An 18,411-nucleotide genomic window follows, 5' to 3' on the forward strand; every position below is an offset into this window, starting at 1 on the left:
ATATATTTGAAACTTGTAATCTAATCTTAAAGCCTAAAAAGAAGGTTAACTTGTGGGGGATTGGATGGGTTTTATTAAATTGTAATGAAAATAAAATTTCCTTGATGTACTTAGGCACAATCACCTTAGATTAAACACATATTACTAGGAATTTGATATTAGATAAAGATACTTGCTATTATAGAAAATATTAATGTGATTAGTATAAAGTGTTTATTTCACTCTCTTGCATATGGAGAAAAAAATCAATATTTAAAAATGCCTTTAAAGAGTTCTTTTTAGATCATAATAAGAAAGGCCGCTATAGTGTAAACTATTTACCTTTTTAATTTCCCATTCAATGCATGCATAATTTGGATTAAGTACTAAATTGTTTATAATGTTAGCACATGGCATCAAATTATTCTAAACATATTTATAGTCAAATTAGGTTGGGAAAATAATGGGAGCTGGAGTCAACCAACTTTGAATTTTAAATTTTGAAAAATATGGGGGTAATTTTGCACTAATGGGGTCACTACTATGATTACAAAATTATTATAGTGTAGGTAAATAGTGTAAGGATAACTACGATAAATAGGAAGTTAACGCAGATGCATAGAAGTTTGTACATGCAAAAGTCGAATAGAAATAGTTGCATAATGATATCTTTATATGGATTGATAATATTCAAATTTCACGATTAAATAATCTTAATAATTAAAAATGTGTAATCTTTTTAGATATAATATCTTACTTTTTTAAATTAATATTTAATATTTAATATTTAATTCCAATAATATGTTGAAAATGACATTTTTTTAAAAATAATATTTGCTACAAAATTTCAAAAGATTGTAGTCCTAATTCTACATATAGAATTGAAAACTTTTTAACTATAATGTGACATAGAAAGCCTGGAGTAGATATTTTATTTCTCTGATCCGACAAGATCTTTCTCTCTTTTTTCCCAGTCCGACATATTCACGAGACAAAAGTGGGCGATGATAGAAACCTATTTCGGCAAATTCACACAAATCTTTTATGTGATAATATAAAAATATTTTATTGTAAAGTAAAGCTATTTTTTCGGAACACTTCTTTTTTAAAATTCTTAGACGTTGAAAGTTTGTTTTACATCAATACATATTTTATTGTAAAGGAATAATAAATATCATACATCATAATGAGATTGAAGTAAACCTAATAAATAAGAGAAAGATATATGATACTAGAAAAAAGGATTTATATCGTTTTATTTCAATGTCATTTATGTGAACTCTAAAATCATTTGTTAAAAAAAAATAATGATCTCGGAAAAAAAACACAGTCTTAGAAGCAAGAGGGCAATTTTTGGTATGGCAATGGATTAAGAAAACAAAAATCAATACATCAAATTTAATGCTAGTAAGTGAAAATAACTTATTGAAGGATAAGTAAACAACTTCTAGTGCATCACGGATAAGGGGCAATAAGAGTTTACCATGGATAAATAAGAGTTGAACTTGTTCAAACTAATAGGAAACATAAATAAAATAGATTCAAAAAAATACCAAAAATTAATTAGATCAAAGATAAAAAGACAAGAGACCATACCTTGGGTGCAAGTAGTAAAGAGACCATTAGAAAAATAAAGAGAACTCGTAGAGGAATAGAATAAATATTAACAAAGGACATGGAAGGAGTAATAAAATTAATAGAGAATCATGATTCAGAATTATAAAAGTTGAAAGCAATACATATGATTGAAAATAGAAGAAAATTTTAAAAAATAACAAGAAAATGGACTTATATTCTATAGATTCTTATGCTTTTCTCAAAAACGACATTTTAATTTCTAATGCTATGGATGAAGTCATAATAATAGGTGACTTCATTATGAGGATAAAAATTAATAAAGTCCTCATCTTGAGTATTGATGATAGAGAGAAAAGATACCATTTATAGCTAGAAGAAGAGCAAGGAAGAATATAGAAAACACTTCACAAGATGGTAAGGGAAAAATTATGCATTACAAAGAGAAATTATAAAGGTTATATAACTTATATGCCAAGCTTAAATGTAATGTCTTGTATCCATGACTAAATCTAGGTGGTATTCATCCAAGCATGTCATGTGATGAAAGGAGTTAAAGCTCCCTAAATTTCTGTAAATTTCATATAAGTAGTACAACTTGGTATATGATCTCTAAGACAGTAGTAGAACAAGAGTTCCTTAAGTATGACCTCAATAGTAATATTTAGGTAGTGACTATCCTACTAGCTAGGGTGATTGGGCCTTACTTTACAATGATTCTTCTTTTTCCTCTTTTTCCAACAAAATTATCCCTAATTGGATGTATAAATATTTTTGTGTTTTATCAATAATGTTTGTATAATATATTCATGATTCGTATAATTCTAATGTGACCTCATTTAACAGGAATGAATGGATTTTATAACACCAATTCTTCATATTGGTGATACTTGCAATGACAACATATTATAGATGAAACATACCAATGCTCAAAATCACTATGTGTTTACATTCGGTTCCATGAATTTGAAGGCTCTTAGGCATTTCCTTGCAAATAATTCTACACAACTCAATCATTCACTAAAAGTAGACTATTTTTATTTTAATCTTGGAGGTTCTTTAACTTTTCTCGAGAATATTAAAACATAAAAACCTTTTTTTTATATACAAGTTAGATGAATATAACTAACTTGATAGATAACTTCTTGCTCCTTTAAAAAATAAATTAGATATGGGTTTCTCTTACAAGTATCAATTATTAGAAGATTTTAAGAAGATAATGAATTTAGTCACATAGGGTGGACTATTGAGGTTGTAATCTAACACATAGATTTATCAATAAATGAGATGCAATTCATAACTTGATCAATGAAATATGCATTTTGCGATTTAGTTAAGGTTTTTCCCATGGTAAAAGAGAATCATTGTTCTTTTCAGTTCACAAATCTATTTTTTTGTTATCAAATGAAATCTATCTTAATTTATATATCTAAAAGTTGTGTGGGAGGTAACAAATTTTTTATTTACTAATTTTTTAAAAAAATTATATATATTTATATATAATATTGGTATGTATGCAAATGATATCCTACGTCTATGAGTACAAACTAAGATCTCAGGTATCCACTACATAACATTGCAACACATTTCTTTTATTTTGAGGATGATCAATATGTTTTTCTTGATGGTGGGAGGTGGGATTCATATCCACTCTCTTTGCACGTCTATGTTTGTTCTTTTAGTCGTTTGCAAGATTCAACTGATATTTTGCCTATGTGAGTAAGGTTGACTTTTGTTCACCTTCATTTTTGATGTGATGAAGCCTATGAGGCTATTGCTAATACTTACAGAAGATTCTTGAAGGTGGAGTTTGTGACAAATGTCTTTGGTTGTACTTCCTTTTCATGCATTTTAGTTGAAGTTGATATTTAAAAAGATATCCCTAGTATGGTCATTCTATAGGTTAATGATAAACATTAGTGTTAGCTAGTGGACTGTGAGGGGATCCCCTTTTGCTACAACCATTTTTGTGTGACTAGGAATTTACATTTTGAGTCCTCCCATATTGCCCACAAGTAGTCTTCCTCAACTTGGTGGAAGAATGTTGTTCATGACCACCTTACTATTTTTATTCATACTAAGGATGATGTTGTTTTAGTGGACGCAAAACCACACACTCTTGTTTATTCTCCTCCTAGTTCAACTGATTTTTCTTGAGGATATACAGTCATCTCTTTCTCTAATTGCCTTTTGTCCACTCCATTTTAGTACAAAATTTCTTGTTGATGTTGTTTTCCAAACCAAATCTGCTTCTAATAATAAAATGATTGATTCTAGGTTTTAGGTTTCCTCTCCTCTTTCTCCAACTGATATTTCTTAGATTAATTATACTACACAATTTTTTTTTTGAGGTTCATAGTGGTGCCAAGCATTCTTCTATTGTTTATGCCAGTAATGTTATTGCCCTAGTGATGCTATTCTTTGTAATTGTATTTCTACTAAACCACTTTTTACTATGGGTCAATATTACTTTTATTGATATAATGGATCTACCTAGATAGCTGTTCATTGTAAGAAGAAATTTTCCACTAATAACTCTTCACCTTCTCAAGTTACAATGTTATCTAAGAAACCCTAACTTTGCTATTACTTTGTTGGTTACCCTATTGTGTTGTTTCTCTACATGGCTCTATTTTAGTTCCCTTTTCTTGGTTTGTGTCAAATATATAATGATTTGGGGCCCTTCCCCAATTATTTTAGTAATTTTCTTTTTCTTTTTTTAAGAAAGAGCACACAAGGTGCATATATTAAATTATATTAGGAAATAAAGAGATTAAAGAGACAACCAGAAGCATAGTATAGTATAAATATCAACATAGAGGCTAGACCTAGATCGAAGACAAGGAAGAAAATCCTCCACTCTAGCTAACAACGAGTTAATACAACCTGGAGCATGAGTAATGCTAATTATCCAATGGATACAAAAATATAACTAGGCATCCAGCTAGCACACAAAACCTAAGAATAGACAGAAACTACACTACAAAACCATGAGTTTACCATGGCTGAAAGCATCAAGAAGCTTCATTAGAACTATGCCACCCATGCGTATCAAAATATATACATAATCGACCAATTATACTGACAAAAAACCTTTATACAGTTTGAGCTATTAAGAATAGGGAAAATTTTCTCTAGAACCATCCACACTGGCATTATTATCTTTCTCCTTTGAACAGGCCATTGGAGCACCTCTCATCCTTGTAGAAACTGACTTTGAAGGCTAGGAAGGGACCTCTTTCACGTCATCAAATTGGAGCTTGTAGACAAGAAGACAGTGAATTGCATAGAACACATCATGGATCTGAATGTTTTCTTGAGCCGGTTGGATGTCCATGAAGAGGCCCATTTCATTTTCAAATAACCTGCAATTGTTAGTACCAAAACTAATTTTCATGTCGTCATACACTTTGACATACTCTAGTTTATTCTCAAGGAATTTACTAGGAAAGAGACCCCTGACCCAAGCTTTTCCCTCAAAGATATCATAATTCCTAATGGCTTTGTCTAGAATGTCACCTGAGACATATTCATCTTGCACATATTGCATATTAGCTTGCAATAGTAAGCCATAGTTTGTAAAATGTCACAACAATTAGATAGAAAAATCAACAAAATTTGAGAAGGAAGAAGCAAATGAGAGATCTCATAATCTAACAGATTGTCACCTATGATCACTCTAATAGCATTTTCTATATTAGGACAATCCCATTTAAAGAGTTTCTTGAGATTAGATGAAGTGACAAACCCCCAAATAGGAAATTTCCATTTCTTCGTTGGTATTGTGATTCTATGATTGAGCGGTCTGTAAGCAATGAGGTGTGCAAAGAGAAGACAATAGCAGACAAGCCTACCTATAAAGAACAAATAAGGGGAGAACATGGTCGAAAGACCGATGAGGACTGTCTTAAATAGATAAAAGGAGGTTGTAAAGAGAATAATTATGATATCTACACATGGCACTTAGAACCACACACTTCTATGATGGCTCTCAAGAAATGGAGGTAGAAATACCTTGTGAGGGATTTGTAGTATATATATTACCTTGACTAAGCATGTTCTATCAATGCATATTGAAATTAATACAAATGTGTTAGGGCATGTAAGCTTCAACATGTTCTATCAATGCATATTGAAATTAATACATATGTGTTAGGGCCTGTAAGCTTCAACATGTTCTATCAATGTATATTGAAATTAATACATATGTTAGGGCTTGTAAGCTTCAACATGTCCTCAAAATCATCTTTAATGTCACAAAATGAATTAGAAGATTAGGCATGTATGTAAGATGCCAGAACAAATCTTTAGACAAATTTGATGCCATAATATATCATTGTACAACCTCTTTTTGCCAAATTTGTGTCGATTCAATACCCAAAGCAATGTCCTCCTTAGGGAACAAGGATTTGCTTTCTGCAATTTGACATCCTTTGTTAGCCAAAGCATTTGCTAGCTTATTAGCCTCTCTAAATTAGTGACAAATGTGATAATATGCAAAGAAATTTAGGGAATCCCATGCTTCCTAAAGAATGTAATATAACTTCTAGTTGGGGGCTTCTATCATTTTCAAGCTGGAAATAATTGTCGAGAGAATCCCCTTTAATAATCAAATACTTGATTCTACATTACATTCCTAATTTGATTCCTACCAATAGGGCTCGAGCTTCTGCCACATTGTTTGTGCTTGAAGGTGTCTTGGTCACTAAGGCCCTAATCACCACTCTTTTAAAATATCTAAGAACACATCCAATCTCTGAAACACTTGGATTCCCTTTCAATGAACTGTCGAAGTTTAAATTTATAAAATCCCTCTAGGGGCAGAACCCTTTGACCTCATTCCTATTTATTTTCTTGTGGATATTCCTAACCAAACTACCTTTGAAGGGAAAAGAAATAAGGTTCCAACTTTGGATAACATGATTATCCCATGAAGCGAAAACTAAGTTCATATTTTTGTTTTTAATTGTGTATGTTTTTATTGACTCAGAAATGAATTTCTCAATGTTATTGAGTACTATTTGGATTGAATTCTTCTCCTACCTAAATCTATTCCTCTCCCACTAGATATTCCAAATTAAAATGATTGGTGTCACATTTTCATCAACCAAAGAATAATTGGAGGTGCAAAAGAGGCTAGGATTCAAATATTGATAGCAGGTCTGAATGTTATGGTGTTGGTCAATTTAGTTTATTGCTTAACCAGTACCAACATTCATTAGCAAAAGGACAGTTAAGGGGAAATTGAATCTTGGTTTCTACTTTTGCTGAGAACATAACACAAGAAAAGGGAGGTGCTAAACCAATGGAGCATAAATGGTCATTTGTGAGAATTCTATCTGTAAGAGATAAGCATGTAAAATTTCTTACCTTCTGAAGATTCGCTTTTGTCTAACATAAAGAAAAGCATCTAGAATTCGATTGGTGGGGATTTTCTTAAGATATTATATCCAAACTTCACTGTGTACTTACCAGTGGGAGGGGGAGTCTACATTAAGTGATCATGAATACTTTGATAAAGAGTGAATCTAGACTTAAGCAGGGCTTGAAGGGTATTTCTTTGGTCAACCGAGATATCAATAGATGATAGAACTTTCCATACAACAATTTTTTCCATTTTGGATTATGTTATCAAAATAGTCATTGACCCTAATACCCCAGAGGCCTTTAGTAGTTGACTTTTCTAATAATAAATAATCCATATGGTCTAATGGGGGGAAATCATTCTTAAGAGTCTTCCCAAAACAAATCCTTTCTCCCATCATGAATTTTCCAAGAAAAATAAGCAAGAAACACCTTCCTACAAATCATCGTAAAGACCCACATTTGAGAGATTGAGGGAAGAGATTATTTCTGGTTTATTTGAGTCCAAGTTCTTAGCCTTTAATATTGTACGGCCCATTTAGACTTGTTTGCGGAAAAAAAATTCCATACTAGCTTGGATCCTAAGGCTATAATCCTATCCTCCAAGTTAGGAATTCATGAACCACCCAACCCTTTAGGAGTACACAATTTATTCCATGAGAGAAGGTGCATTTTTTTTGCTTAGAATGATTACTACCCTTCCATAAGAAGCTCTTAGATTTAGCTTTAGTACTAGCCAAGTTACTCTTTGGGATTGAGAGTATTGACATGATATTATTAAGAATAGTAATTAGGACTGATTTGATCATAAGGAATCCCTTGACATTTTTGTTGGTTCACTCTTTTTCTTACATCCCGATTTTCGCTAAAATCATACATTTTTTAGAAAATATAATGATTTAAGCTTTAAGAGGTCCCATTTGAAGTAATTAATTGAAGAGGGTTAGATCAAAGGCTGTTAGATCAAAATTTCTTGGATATAACCTCTTTTCTTCTAAATCATACTTGCAATGGAGTCTCCTTTGCATCTCTCAAATGCTAATTAAAAACCAATTTTACATTAGCTTTTGGAGGGTCAAACGAATTCATTTAGAATTTTAGTTTTTTTAGTATTTAACCCTTATTATAAACTTTCCAAATAGTATAATTTTTAACATATTTAATTTCATTAATATATTTTTATTTTATTTCTTATGAATGTAGGGTTTTCACCGAGCATGAACTTCTTTGTTCAATGCTTATGGAAAAATAGTAAATGTCACCCAAAATTTTTTGAAATATATTTACGCACTAGGTGTTGAATTTCTTTTTCCAACAAAATAAATAAATTGATTTTCATTACATATACAATAAATTATGTAATATCAAATGGAAATATCTCAAAATTACATTTAACTTGACTTCAAATTTTAATAAAATATAAAATATAAAATATTGAAGATAATATTATAAACACAATTGCAAACACTAGATATGGATGTTACAAAACCAAATTCAAAAGAATCATGTTCATATCTATTATAGAAAAAAATTTATGCTATACAAAGTGAGTATCACTCTTTAAATGTTGTTTTAAAAAAAAAAACTAGTTTTCAAGGAGATAGAAAAAAGGAAGCAAATTGATTCCAAAAATTATGAAAAAAATAGTTTTAGAATCTACATACAAAATGACACAAATCACTAGTTCACATCATCTACAAATTCCTTACTGTTTAGAAGTAATAGGAGTCTGAATCTTAAGTTTTTTCTAAAAATGAATATTGCAGTGTCAAAGTTGGCAAAAAAGCATAACCCACTATTGTGGGTTCACCCTACAATCATCCTAGAATAATCGTCAATTAACAACAAAAAAATATATGTCTCCCTGCACACTTCTAACATTTGTAGATCTGCATAGGTCAGTATGCACAAGATCTAGCAATCCATTAGATGTATAATGCTTTCTCTTGAAATAAATCCTTGTTTCCTTACCCAATTGACATTTCTTACATATCGAATTAGCAGACTTAATAATCTTAGGCAGATCTTTAACAGCTTGTGTAGAATTGATCTTAATCATTGAATCAAAGTTAACATGACACATTCTCCTATGCTACAACCAACTTTCATCAATCTAAGCAATCAAGCAACTTTTCTCATCAACATTCAAATGAAAAATATTACATTCAATTTTAGTTCCAGATGTAATCTCTATACCGAAGGCATTGAGGATCTTGCATTTACCATTCTTGAATTGTAAATCATAACATTTGTCAATCATCTATCCAACACTCAAGAGATTATGCTTCAAACCTTCAACATACAGAACATCATCAGTATTAAATGCTTACCATCATAGGAAATAGAACCTCTACCATGGATCACACAGGCTTTGTCATCTCCAAATCTCACTATCCCACCATCATACCTTTCCATACTCACATTTATTTTTTATCACCGGTCATATGATGTGAACAACCACTATCAATAACAGATTCATCTCTTTCATCAACTTTAGCAGCCAAATATTTCTCCTCAATAGTGCAGCTAGTGGAGTCAATAGGTACCAGTCCATCTTCTTTAATGGAAAGAAACACAACTTCATCTCCTTCGAATTCTTCATCTGTAACACCTTCATCAGTAGCATAATCATATTTCTTCTAATGTTTATACTTCCAGTTAGACTTGTAAGGCTTATCATATTTCTCATGCTTCTCATATCTATCATTTATGTCATGCTTAACAAATTTATCATGCTTATCATACTTAGTCATTCTCTCTGAGCACTTAGAAGAAAAAATGTCCTACCTTATTGCAAGAGAAACATTTCAAGGGCAATTTTCCATCATACTTACCACCTCCCTTAATAAATATCCGAGCAATCAATCTTCAATCTCATCTAGTTCTCTTTCTTGCTTTTCCATCTCTCTCCTTTCTCTTTCATATTTAGATATTATGCATTCTTCAAGATCATACTTCTTCTTTCTTAATACAGATGATCTAAATGTTTTCTTAGACTTTACATGTGATTCACCAAATTCGCTCATCTCAAATGCAAAATCTTTCCAACCAACATATCTCTTGTTACTATAGTCACACTCTGGATCTCATCAATAGCAGCCACCTTATGTTTATAAGTAGGACACAAAGATCTCAGCACTTTAGCAACAATTTCATCTTCTTCAAGGGTTCCACCGACACATCTGATACCTAGGACAAGATCATTTACCTTAGCCATAAAGATATTTATCTTCTCATCTTCTTGCATCTTTGACATCTCATATTTTCCTTTCAAACTCTGCAACTTAGCAACTTTGAGTTGTTTTTCTCCTTCATACAAGGTTTCAAGCTTCTCTTTGATCTCATGTGCAGTATAAAGTCCCATTACATTTGTCATCTCTCAATCAGGGCACTCAACAATTCTTCCTTCACTCTAATATTATGTTCAACTTCTTTGATCTCATTAGCAGTAACTGGTCCATTTGGAGGAGCAGAATAGGCATTCTTTGTAATCTTCCAATAATCTTCTCCAAGACATCCCAAGTGCACTTCTATCTGGTTCTTCCATATAGCATAGTTACTTCCATCAAATCTTGGACTCTCCTTCTTAAAGATAACACCTCCAGTTCTAGTTTCCATCTAGGATCTTCTAAAGTGATTAAGCTTCTTCTGGAGGATCTAGCTCTGATACAAATTATTGGCAACAACAATGAAGGAAAACTGAGAGGGGGGGGTGAATCAGTTTTCACCAAATCAACAAACTTAATCACAAATACAGATCTAATAAATTGCAGCAATAACAAAGATAAGCAAATTGATAGCACAATACACAACACCAAGATTTTGACGTGGAAAACCCAATTAAGGGAAAAACTACGATGGGAACTTATCCATAATAAGATGATACTCTACAGTAGTATGTGTAAATATTACAATGGGGAATACACATGCATTCAAGAACACTTCTTAGAGCTCACTACTCAAAATATAATCACCCAGAAGGCTACAACCCTCAGGGAAGTCTCACTGACTTACAATAAGATTCCGACTACAGTTCGGAAGAAATGAACTACAATAATAGCATCTACAAATGCTTGATGACAGTTCTGGTTAAGCATAATTGTCTTCCCTTCAACACCAATATCTTCTCATCACAATGTCGAAGGATGAATCACTTGTTCGCACATACACCACTTTCAGATAATGCAGACACAACCTTTACACCAAAATTACATGACAAGACTACCTATTTATACAATTCATCAACCTTGACAATAAGGTCAGTTAAAGCCTCAACTCACAATTATAAAATTACATCACATGATACAAAGATTGCCCACCGAACCAATATAAATGATATACATGACATAACATGGACCTAATTCAAATCTTCAAACATGCAACAACACCGGAAATCATGCCAAGATAAACCGCAACATGCTACACCACCAAGAAAATCGCATAACATAAAGAACATCAGTGGTTCAGCAAAATCACCAACAACTCGCACAATGATCAATGAGGATCATAAAAACAAATGGTCACAATTAGGAAACACTAGCAAGCACATTAGAATCATCAAAAACAACTTCACCAACACCACTTATCAAACCTTCATCTATCAACGTTTGAAACTCAAGAACACTCAAACATCAACAACTATCACAAAGAAAGATAACTTGTGGAGGACCAAATCATGAACCATCTGAAATAAAGATACACAAGACCATCCCAAACAGTCTCCAAAAAACTCAGCTCAAGATCTAATCACACCGGAATATATTCGAGGAACTCTGCAAAGCACTGATCAAAAAAACAAACTGCAAAACTGGATCATATGATATGATCAATTAAGCTTCCCAGATCACGAAAACCAATACAGAATAATATAGTGATACTATAAATACTCCATACACCAAACTACAATCCCAATAAACCAATCTACAAGCACCAGAGCAGGAATATGTTGAAAACAATGACAACAACAATGTCCAACAAATATTTATTAGGGTCTTTTTTGGATTTATTTAATATTTAAGTCATAAGTGGATTTTATGTTATTTTGACTCCTCACTCAAAAAATAAGATTATTTTATGAATTGAAGTTCATTTTGGGGGACTTTTTCTATTTTTCTTCATTGTGCTCTCCTAAAATCCTACTTTGCAAATTTGGTTGGTTGATTGTGAGAGATTTACTTGGAGGATCATTTTGGGTGATGTCTCATTGGATTTGTCAAGGGAAACATTTCTTGCTAATCCAATTTTGTGCCCTCATTTTTGGTATGTGGAATTTGATCTGAACCATTTGAAGTATTATGAAATTAAATCATTTCATGGTTTAAATTTTAAAAGATATTGAAATTTTTATTTGGAAATGTAGCTTTGTGAAACAAATTTTGCCTAATTTTGTATATAATGAATGTTTAGTGAATTTTATTTTGGAATCATGTTGTTGTTCACATTTCATCAAATGCATTTCCTTCCATTTTCATCCTACCTACATTGAATTTGATGCATTTTTTGGAGGTTCATCAATGGTGGATGGCATCTTCAATTAGTTTTTGGTCCAATTTGGTATTTGATAAAAAATAGATTTTGTTGTTTATAAATTGATATTATAACATCTAATGATATGTATATATATGAGATTTTTAGTTTGAGATAGTATTAGATTTATTTTATGGCATTTTTAGCCACTTGGGCAATTGACTATATTTGATGATTGTAGGCTCAAATTGATGAACAATTTTGGTTTAAAAATAGATATCCTTGTCACTAGTTTAATGTTTTGAACTTCATTGCTCACCTAGTGTGGGTAGTAGAGTCAATGATGGTAGTGACTCCCAATGTGCACCCAACAAAAAGTGCTATGCAAGCAATCACATTGGGGAGTTTCTTAATCAAGTGATAACATTAATTGAAAATCAAGATGTGTTAAAATTTTTAAATAAGATAATTGATGCTCCAAATTTTTCTTCGGCACTAGTTAAAGTCTAAAGAAGTCTTTGGAAGACATTCCCACACATGTAGGTGTTGGTTTTTACCCGAAGTGGTATGCCCACATATGTAGCGTCAATTCTTGCATGATCATCATTCATGTCTGTATGAGAGAATTCTCAGTTATGTGTGAGAAATCCCTCAAGCTACATGATGACACTGCCTTCTCTTGCTTTATATGAACCTAGCCCCATAGATATGAGTAGCAAATGAAAGACATATCTTACATGTTTTTAATGTTTCATTTTGGATTCATGTGGTTTTCCTGTATGTGAGACATGGTGTTATGGGATTCCTGAGTTTTGGATGTTAACTTGGTTCATACTTGATATATTGATGTTGTTTGTCTTGGTCGAGTGGATCCTTTGTACATGAATTGAACTGCATTGAGGTTATTTCTCTTTCTACTCTTGTCTTGATGTCGTATTATTCATATTCTTATTGGATGAGTTATTTATTTTGAGTGCATGCTTCATTATTCACATTGGGATAGCCTACTACTCCCCCTTATTGGCTTGTATGACTTTTTGGGCCATGTGATTATGTCCATGAGCATTGTGCAATGGACCTAAGGGTTCCACATGGTTAGGTGGCATTGAACAAAATACCATTAGGGATTGGTGGACTCGGATCATGGTCAACTTGGAGAGTTCTTCCACCATCCTCAAAACATGTCCCTTCTCCTTCTCTCTTTTTTGTAATATTGTAATAATTTCTATATTGAAACATGTATTGTAAACATTGATTTTGTATGTAATGAACACTCCAAGGGGAGTTAGATGTAACTATATCTTATTGATACAAATTAGTATAGCTTCATGTGCTTTGGTATTGGAATTGGGGATGATCTATGATATTGTATGTAAAGATAGGATATGACTAATAGCATAATGATATGTGTATATATGGATGGATAAAGACCTAGGGAATGGGCCTAACTTCATATAAGATTATACTTAACTATATATTTATATCAAAATGTTTCCTCAAAATATAATTATATTTAAGTAACAACTGAATATACAAATTTCATCATTAGACTCGCTTAATAACTAAAATTATAACACAATATATTAGAATATATTTTTAGATGAAATATCTTATCCATTTAAATTAATTAAAATATTTTTACATTTAATTTCAATATATATATATATATAAGTAACATCGTGTTCTAATACAACTATTACTACAAAACTGTAATCCTTTTGCATGTATGGACCTCTTTGGGTTGGCCATGTTTCAATAGATGGGTGAAAATGAATTTTGATGGAGAACTCCTGGAAACCTAGATGTGCCTTAGAGACCAAGAGGGGTGGATGTTGGTGGTCGAAGCTAGGAAGCTACCAATAGGATTGAACAATGAGGTCGAGCTCCAGGAAGCTTGGATAGGCATTCAGCTATGCAATCAACTAGGGTTTAAGAAATTAAATTTAGAAGATGATTTAATGAGCACCATTAATGCCATTCATCAAGGACAAATCTGGAATTAAAAGTTTCAACATATCATCCCATGAATCTAGGAGGGACTTTCCCAATTGAAATATTTTTAACTCTCCAACATTTATGCAAAAGACAACCATTTATGGTTGGAGACATGGGAGGAGTAATTGTGGCCACCAATATAGCTCGTGAGGCAACCGAAGGGTTATGTTTTATGATGTGATTGCTCCTGAATCACTATTTTAAACTAACAATGGTTCTCAATACTCAATGATTTTTCTTTGATAAATTACCTACTAGCAACTACACCTTGGTGTGCAATGGGTACGCCGAAAAAGCATAATCAAGAAAATTTGGTCTATTTTTGCATACATTTGTGTAATACTTGAAGTGAATTTCTTGATTCAATATAAAAAATACGCAAGGTCAATTGGTAGGCCATATAAAAATGTTGTTTGTGCAACAAAGGTCTCAATGGATACGTGAGAGATATGAATACAAACATGATTGAAATAAAACCTCTATATGAAGAAGATAATTAGGCTCCATTCCCAATAGACTCATGTTATGTTTGTAATAGGGAGAGAGGAAAAGATAGGGATAGAAATAGGGAGAGAGGGGGGGGAAGAGTGAGGGAGAGAGATGAAGGTAGGGAAATAGAGATAAAGAGGAAGATATAGATATGAATGGAGAGAGAGAGAGAGAGAGAGAGAGAGAGAGAGAGAGGGAGGGGAAGGGAGACAAGGACAAAGAGATAGTCAAATAGAGATGGAGAGAAAGAAATAAGGGGATATAGAGATGGAGAAATAAAGAGAGAGAGGGAGAAATAATTTGGAAGAGATGAAGATATATGGGAAGAAAAAGGGATAGATATGGATATACAAAAAATAAAAAGGGAGAGAGGTAGAAATAGAAAGATCGATAGGGTTATAGGGAGGGGGAAAGGGAGGGCGAGATGGGGAAAGATAGAGGGAGGGAGAGAAAGGGAGAGAGATAGGTAAAGGAGCAAGAGAGAGAAGAGGATGAGACAAAGAGATAAGAAGAGGGAGAGATAGCTCAATAAATAGAGAGGGAGAGGGAAAGAGGGAGAGATATAGATAGAGGGCGATATAGAGAGATAGGGAAAGAGATAGGGAGAGAGATAGAGAAATAGAGGTATAGAAGATATGGAGAGAGAGAGAGAGAGGGGTAGAGATATGAGACAAATAGTTATAAATTAAATTTCTTCTATTTACTTTTGATTATTAGTTGTAATTTCATAAAATGACATAAATAATTAAAATAAATTTAAAAATTAAATCTAAGTTAAAATGAAGCATATTAAAAATATTAAAAATAATGAAGTGTTACCAATAACCTACATCATCATGTGGACCACATCTTGCCGGATAGCACATTGACTAAAAGTGACCACATGTTGCCAGCTAGAACAAAGGGAGAGATCATGGTTTTTGGATGGAGACATGAAGGCTTCTACGATGAGGGTCATTCAATGGTTTGCGGTATGCATCATTCATAAAAAATCTATGTGCCATATCTACACATATTGTCGCATGTTGTCAATGATGTTGATGAGAGAAAAAATGAAAAGAGTTTGGCATAAAGATATGACAAAACCCTACCAAATCCTAATAAAATAATCTCCCATAATACAAGAAGGAAAAAAGTGAGAAAATAAATTAGCCGTGATGAAACAAATGACCAAAATAGTGACAAAAAAATAAGTGAAAAAGTAATAAAATCTCAACATTCCATTAAATGACTCACTTCTAGCCAAATTAAATAATAAATATAAATATTTACTTACACATAATATATTTGATATTTTAACTAATATTAAATGTATTAATTATATATTTTAATATATTTTTATTTAAAAACATATATTATTAAAAACATATATTATTAAAAACATAATGTATAATAATAATATACAATTTTATATATTTAAAGCACAATTAAATGTTAAACATATCATATATGCACAACATTAAAAAAAATTAATTAAAAATAAATTTAATAATTATATTATACAAAACATGAATATAGTTTTAAAAACTAAGCTCCCGTGAAAAGCCATGATAATAAAGTAAGTTAAACCAATGATAACAAACTTAGAACATTTGACCAGTTGCAATAAAATCAAGCGATATAGAGGAAGTTGGTATGGGGAAAATGCCCTTCTAAATATCTAAATTCTGCTAACCTTTGAATGTTTTGCAAGTTGTTTACTTACCGTACGATTAGCCAATGTATGTTCCCACCGTCGCTCTGCAAACAGATCTCTAGCTATTAACTAAATGCCATGTGTCTTTCGCGAACGTGTCCCTGCAGTCACATTTACTCGACATCGTATACGGGAAGTTACAGTTGTTATTTGTTACATAAGCTGGAATTTAATGGCGGACAAAGTAAACAAGTCTGTAAAACGAGTGTGTGTGACTGGAGCAGCGGGATACATCGGATCATGGTTGGTCAAAAATCTTCTGGAAAGGGGCTACACTGTCAACGCCACCCTTAGAGACCCAGGTACTTGTTTTTTAAGCGCAGAACTAACAAATTAGTTAAGAGTTGATCTATTAAAGCCTTCAAGTTGTATATGGGTTGATGATTTGCAGGGGACGAGAAGAAATCTAGGCCTTTGATGGAGTTGCTGGGGGCAGAGGAAAGGCTTAAACTTTTTAAATCTGATTTATGTTTAGAGGGCAGCTTCGATTCTGCAGTGGAGGGTTGTCATGGAGTTTTTCACGTGGCAAGTCCCATGGATTTTACCAAAGCTAATCCAGTAAGCATATGAAATGACTCTTCACCTTTTTATTCACAATAACATTTGAATCTGCTTCTAAAGCTTTCTAGAATGAATGCTGTTTCCCAGGATGATTTTATTGCACCTGCTGTAAATGGGATGCTCAATGTTATGAAAGCCTGCGTAGGAGCTAAATCTGTTAGACGTATAATTTTCACTTCATCACTTACAGCGGCTTCTCCAATGAATGACAATGGGGAATTCGTCCAAACATGCCTTGATGAAAGAAGTTGGAGCCCCCTAAATCTCCTTTAAGTCTCAGACAACTAATTCAGCTTGGTATATGATAGCTAAGACATTAGCAGAACAAGAGGCCCTTAAATATGGTCTTAATAATGGCATTGAAGTGGTGAGCATCCTACCAGGTTTGGTGATTGGACCTTGGCTTACAACTACGAGTGTTATAACGTCTGCTCAAACAATATTAGCTCTCATTGGAGGTATAAATATTTCTGTGCTTTAATTGTAGTTTTTGTATGATACATTAATGGTTCTGTATAGTTCTGATGTGACCTGCTTTAACAGGAAATGATAAATTTTATGAGGTGATCAAGTTTCTCGATTTCATGTTGGGATCTATACCAATTGTTCATATTGATGATATATGCAATGCCCACATATTTCTGATGGAACATACCAATGCTCAAAATCGCTATATTTGTGCATCTGATTCTTTGAGTCTCAAATCTCTCAAAGATTTCCTTGCTAAACATTATGTACAACTCAAGAATTCTCTCATGTAAGGGAACAACTTTCATTCGGATCTTTTAGGTTATCTAACTGGTTTAGAAAATCTTCAATTGTAATAATTTTTTAACTTTTCAATTCTATTTTGTACAGGTTGGATGATGATGAGCAAATTGAGAGGTACCTGCCTGTTTCTTCAAAGAAACTGTTGGACATGGGTTTCTCTTACAAGTATGGTTTACCAGAAGCTTTTAAGGAAGCCATGGAATATGTCATAAAGAATGAACTATTGAAGTTGTAATCAGTAACCTATAATTTGTAATAGTTGATTTATGAAATGTTGCTTTCAGATGTAGTCCTATTTTCCTTATAGCACAATGTTCTATTGGTTGCAATCATTTCATGTATTTCACTTCTTTCCAGGTCACAATTCTTATTTTCTTCAATCAAGAAGAAAATATTTTAATTTAGATTATGAAGAGTTCTATAAAAGATGTAATATGATTAGTTCGTGTGGGCAGGTAGAATATTAATGTATTTATCCAAAAAAAATTTCTAAAGTTTTTACTCTTTTTTATTTA

At 32.4% G+C, this 18,411-nt stretch overlaps 1 protein-coding gene across 2 annotated transcripts; it reads left to right on the forward strand.

Moving 5' to 3' along the window:
• Positions 1-16,729: 16,729 nt before the first annotated feature.
• Positions 16,730-18,411, forward strand: LOC131072053 (dihydroflavonol 4-reductase-like). Of its 2 annotated transcripts, XM_059218491.1 has the most exons (5): positions 16,730-16,866; positions 16,956-17,122; positions 17,213-17,583; positions 17,669-17,882; positions 17,984-18,411. In XM_059218491.1, the coding sequence occupies exons 1-3, from the start codon at positions 16,737-16,739 to the stop codon at positions 17,396-17,398; spliced, it is 483 nt and encodes a 160-aa protein (XP_059074474.1). In that variant the 5' UTR covers positions 16,730-16,736; the 3' UTR covers positions 17,399-17,583; positions 17,669-17,882; positions 17,984-18,411. The 2 variants fall into 2 exon arrangements, with proteins under 2 accessions (XP_059074474.1, XP_057864067.1); XM_058008084.2 differs by lacking the exons at positions 16,730-16,866; positions 16,956-17,122 and having other exon boundaries at positions 17,400-17,583.

Source organism: Cryptomeria japonica, chromosome 3 (genome assembly GCF_030272615.1).
Source record: "Cryptomeria japonica chromosome 3, Sugi_1.0, whole genome shotgun sequence".
Lineage (NCBI taxonomy): Eukaryota > Viridiplantae > Streptophyta > Pinopsida > Cupressales > Cupressaceae > Cryptomeria > Cryptomeria japonica.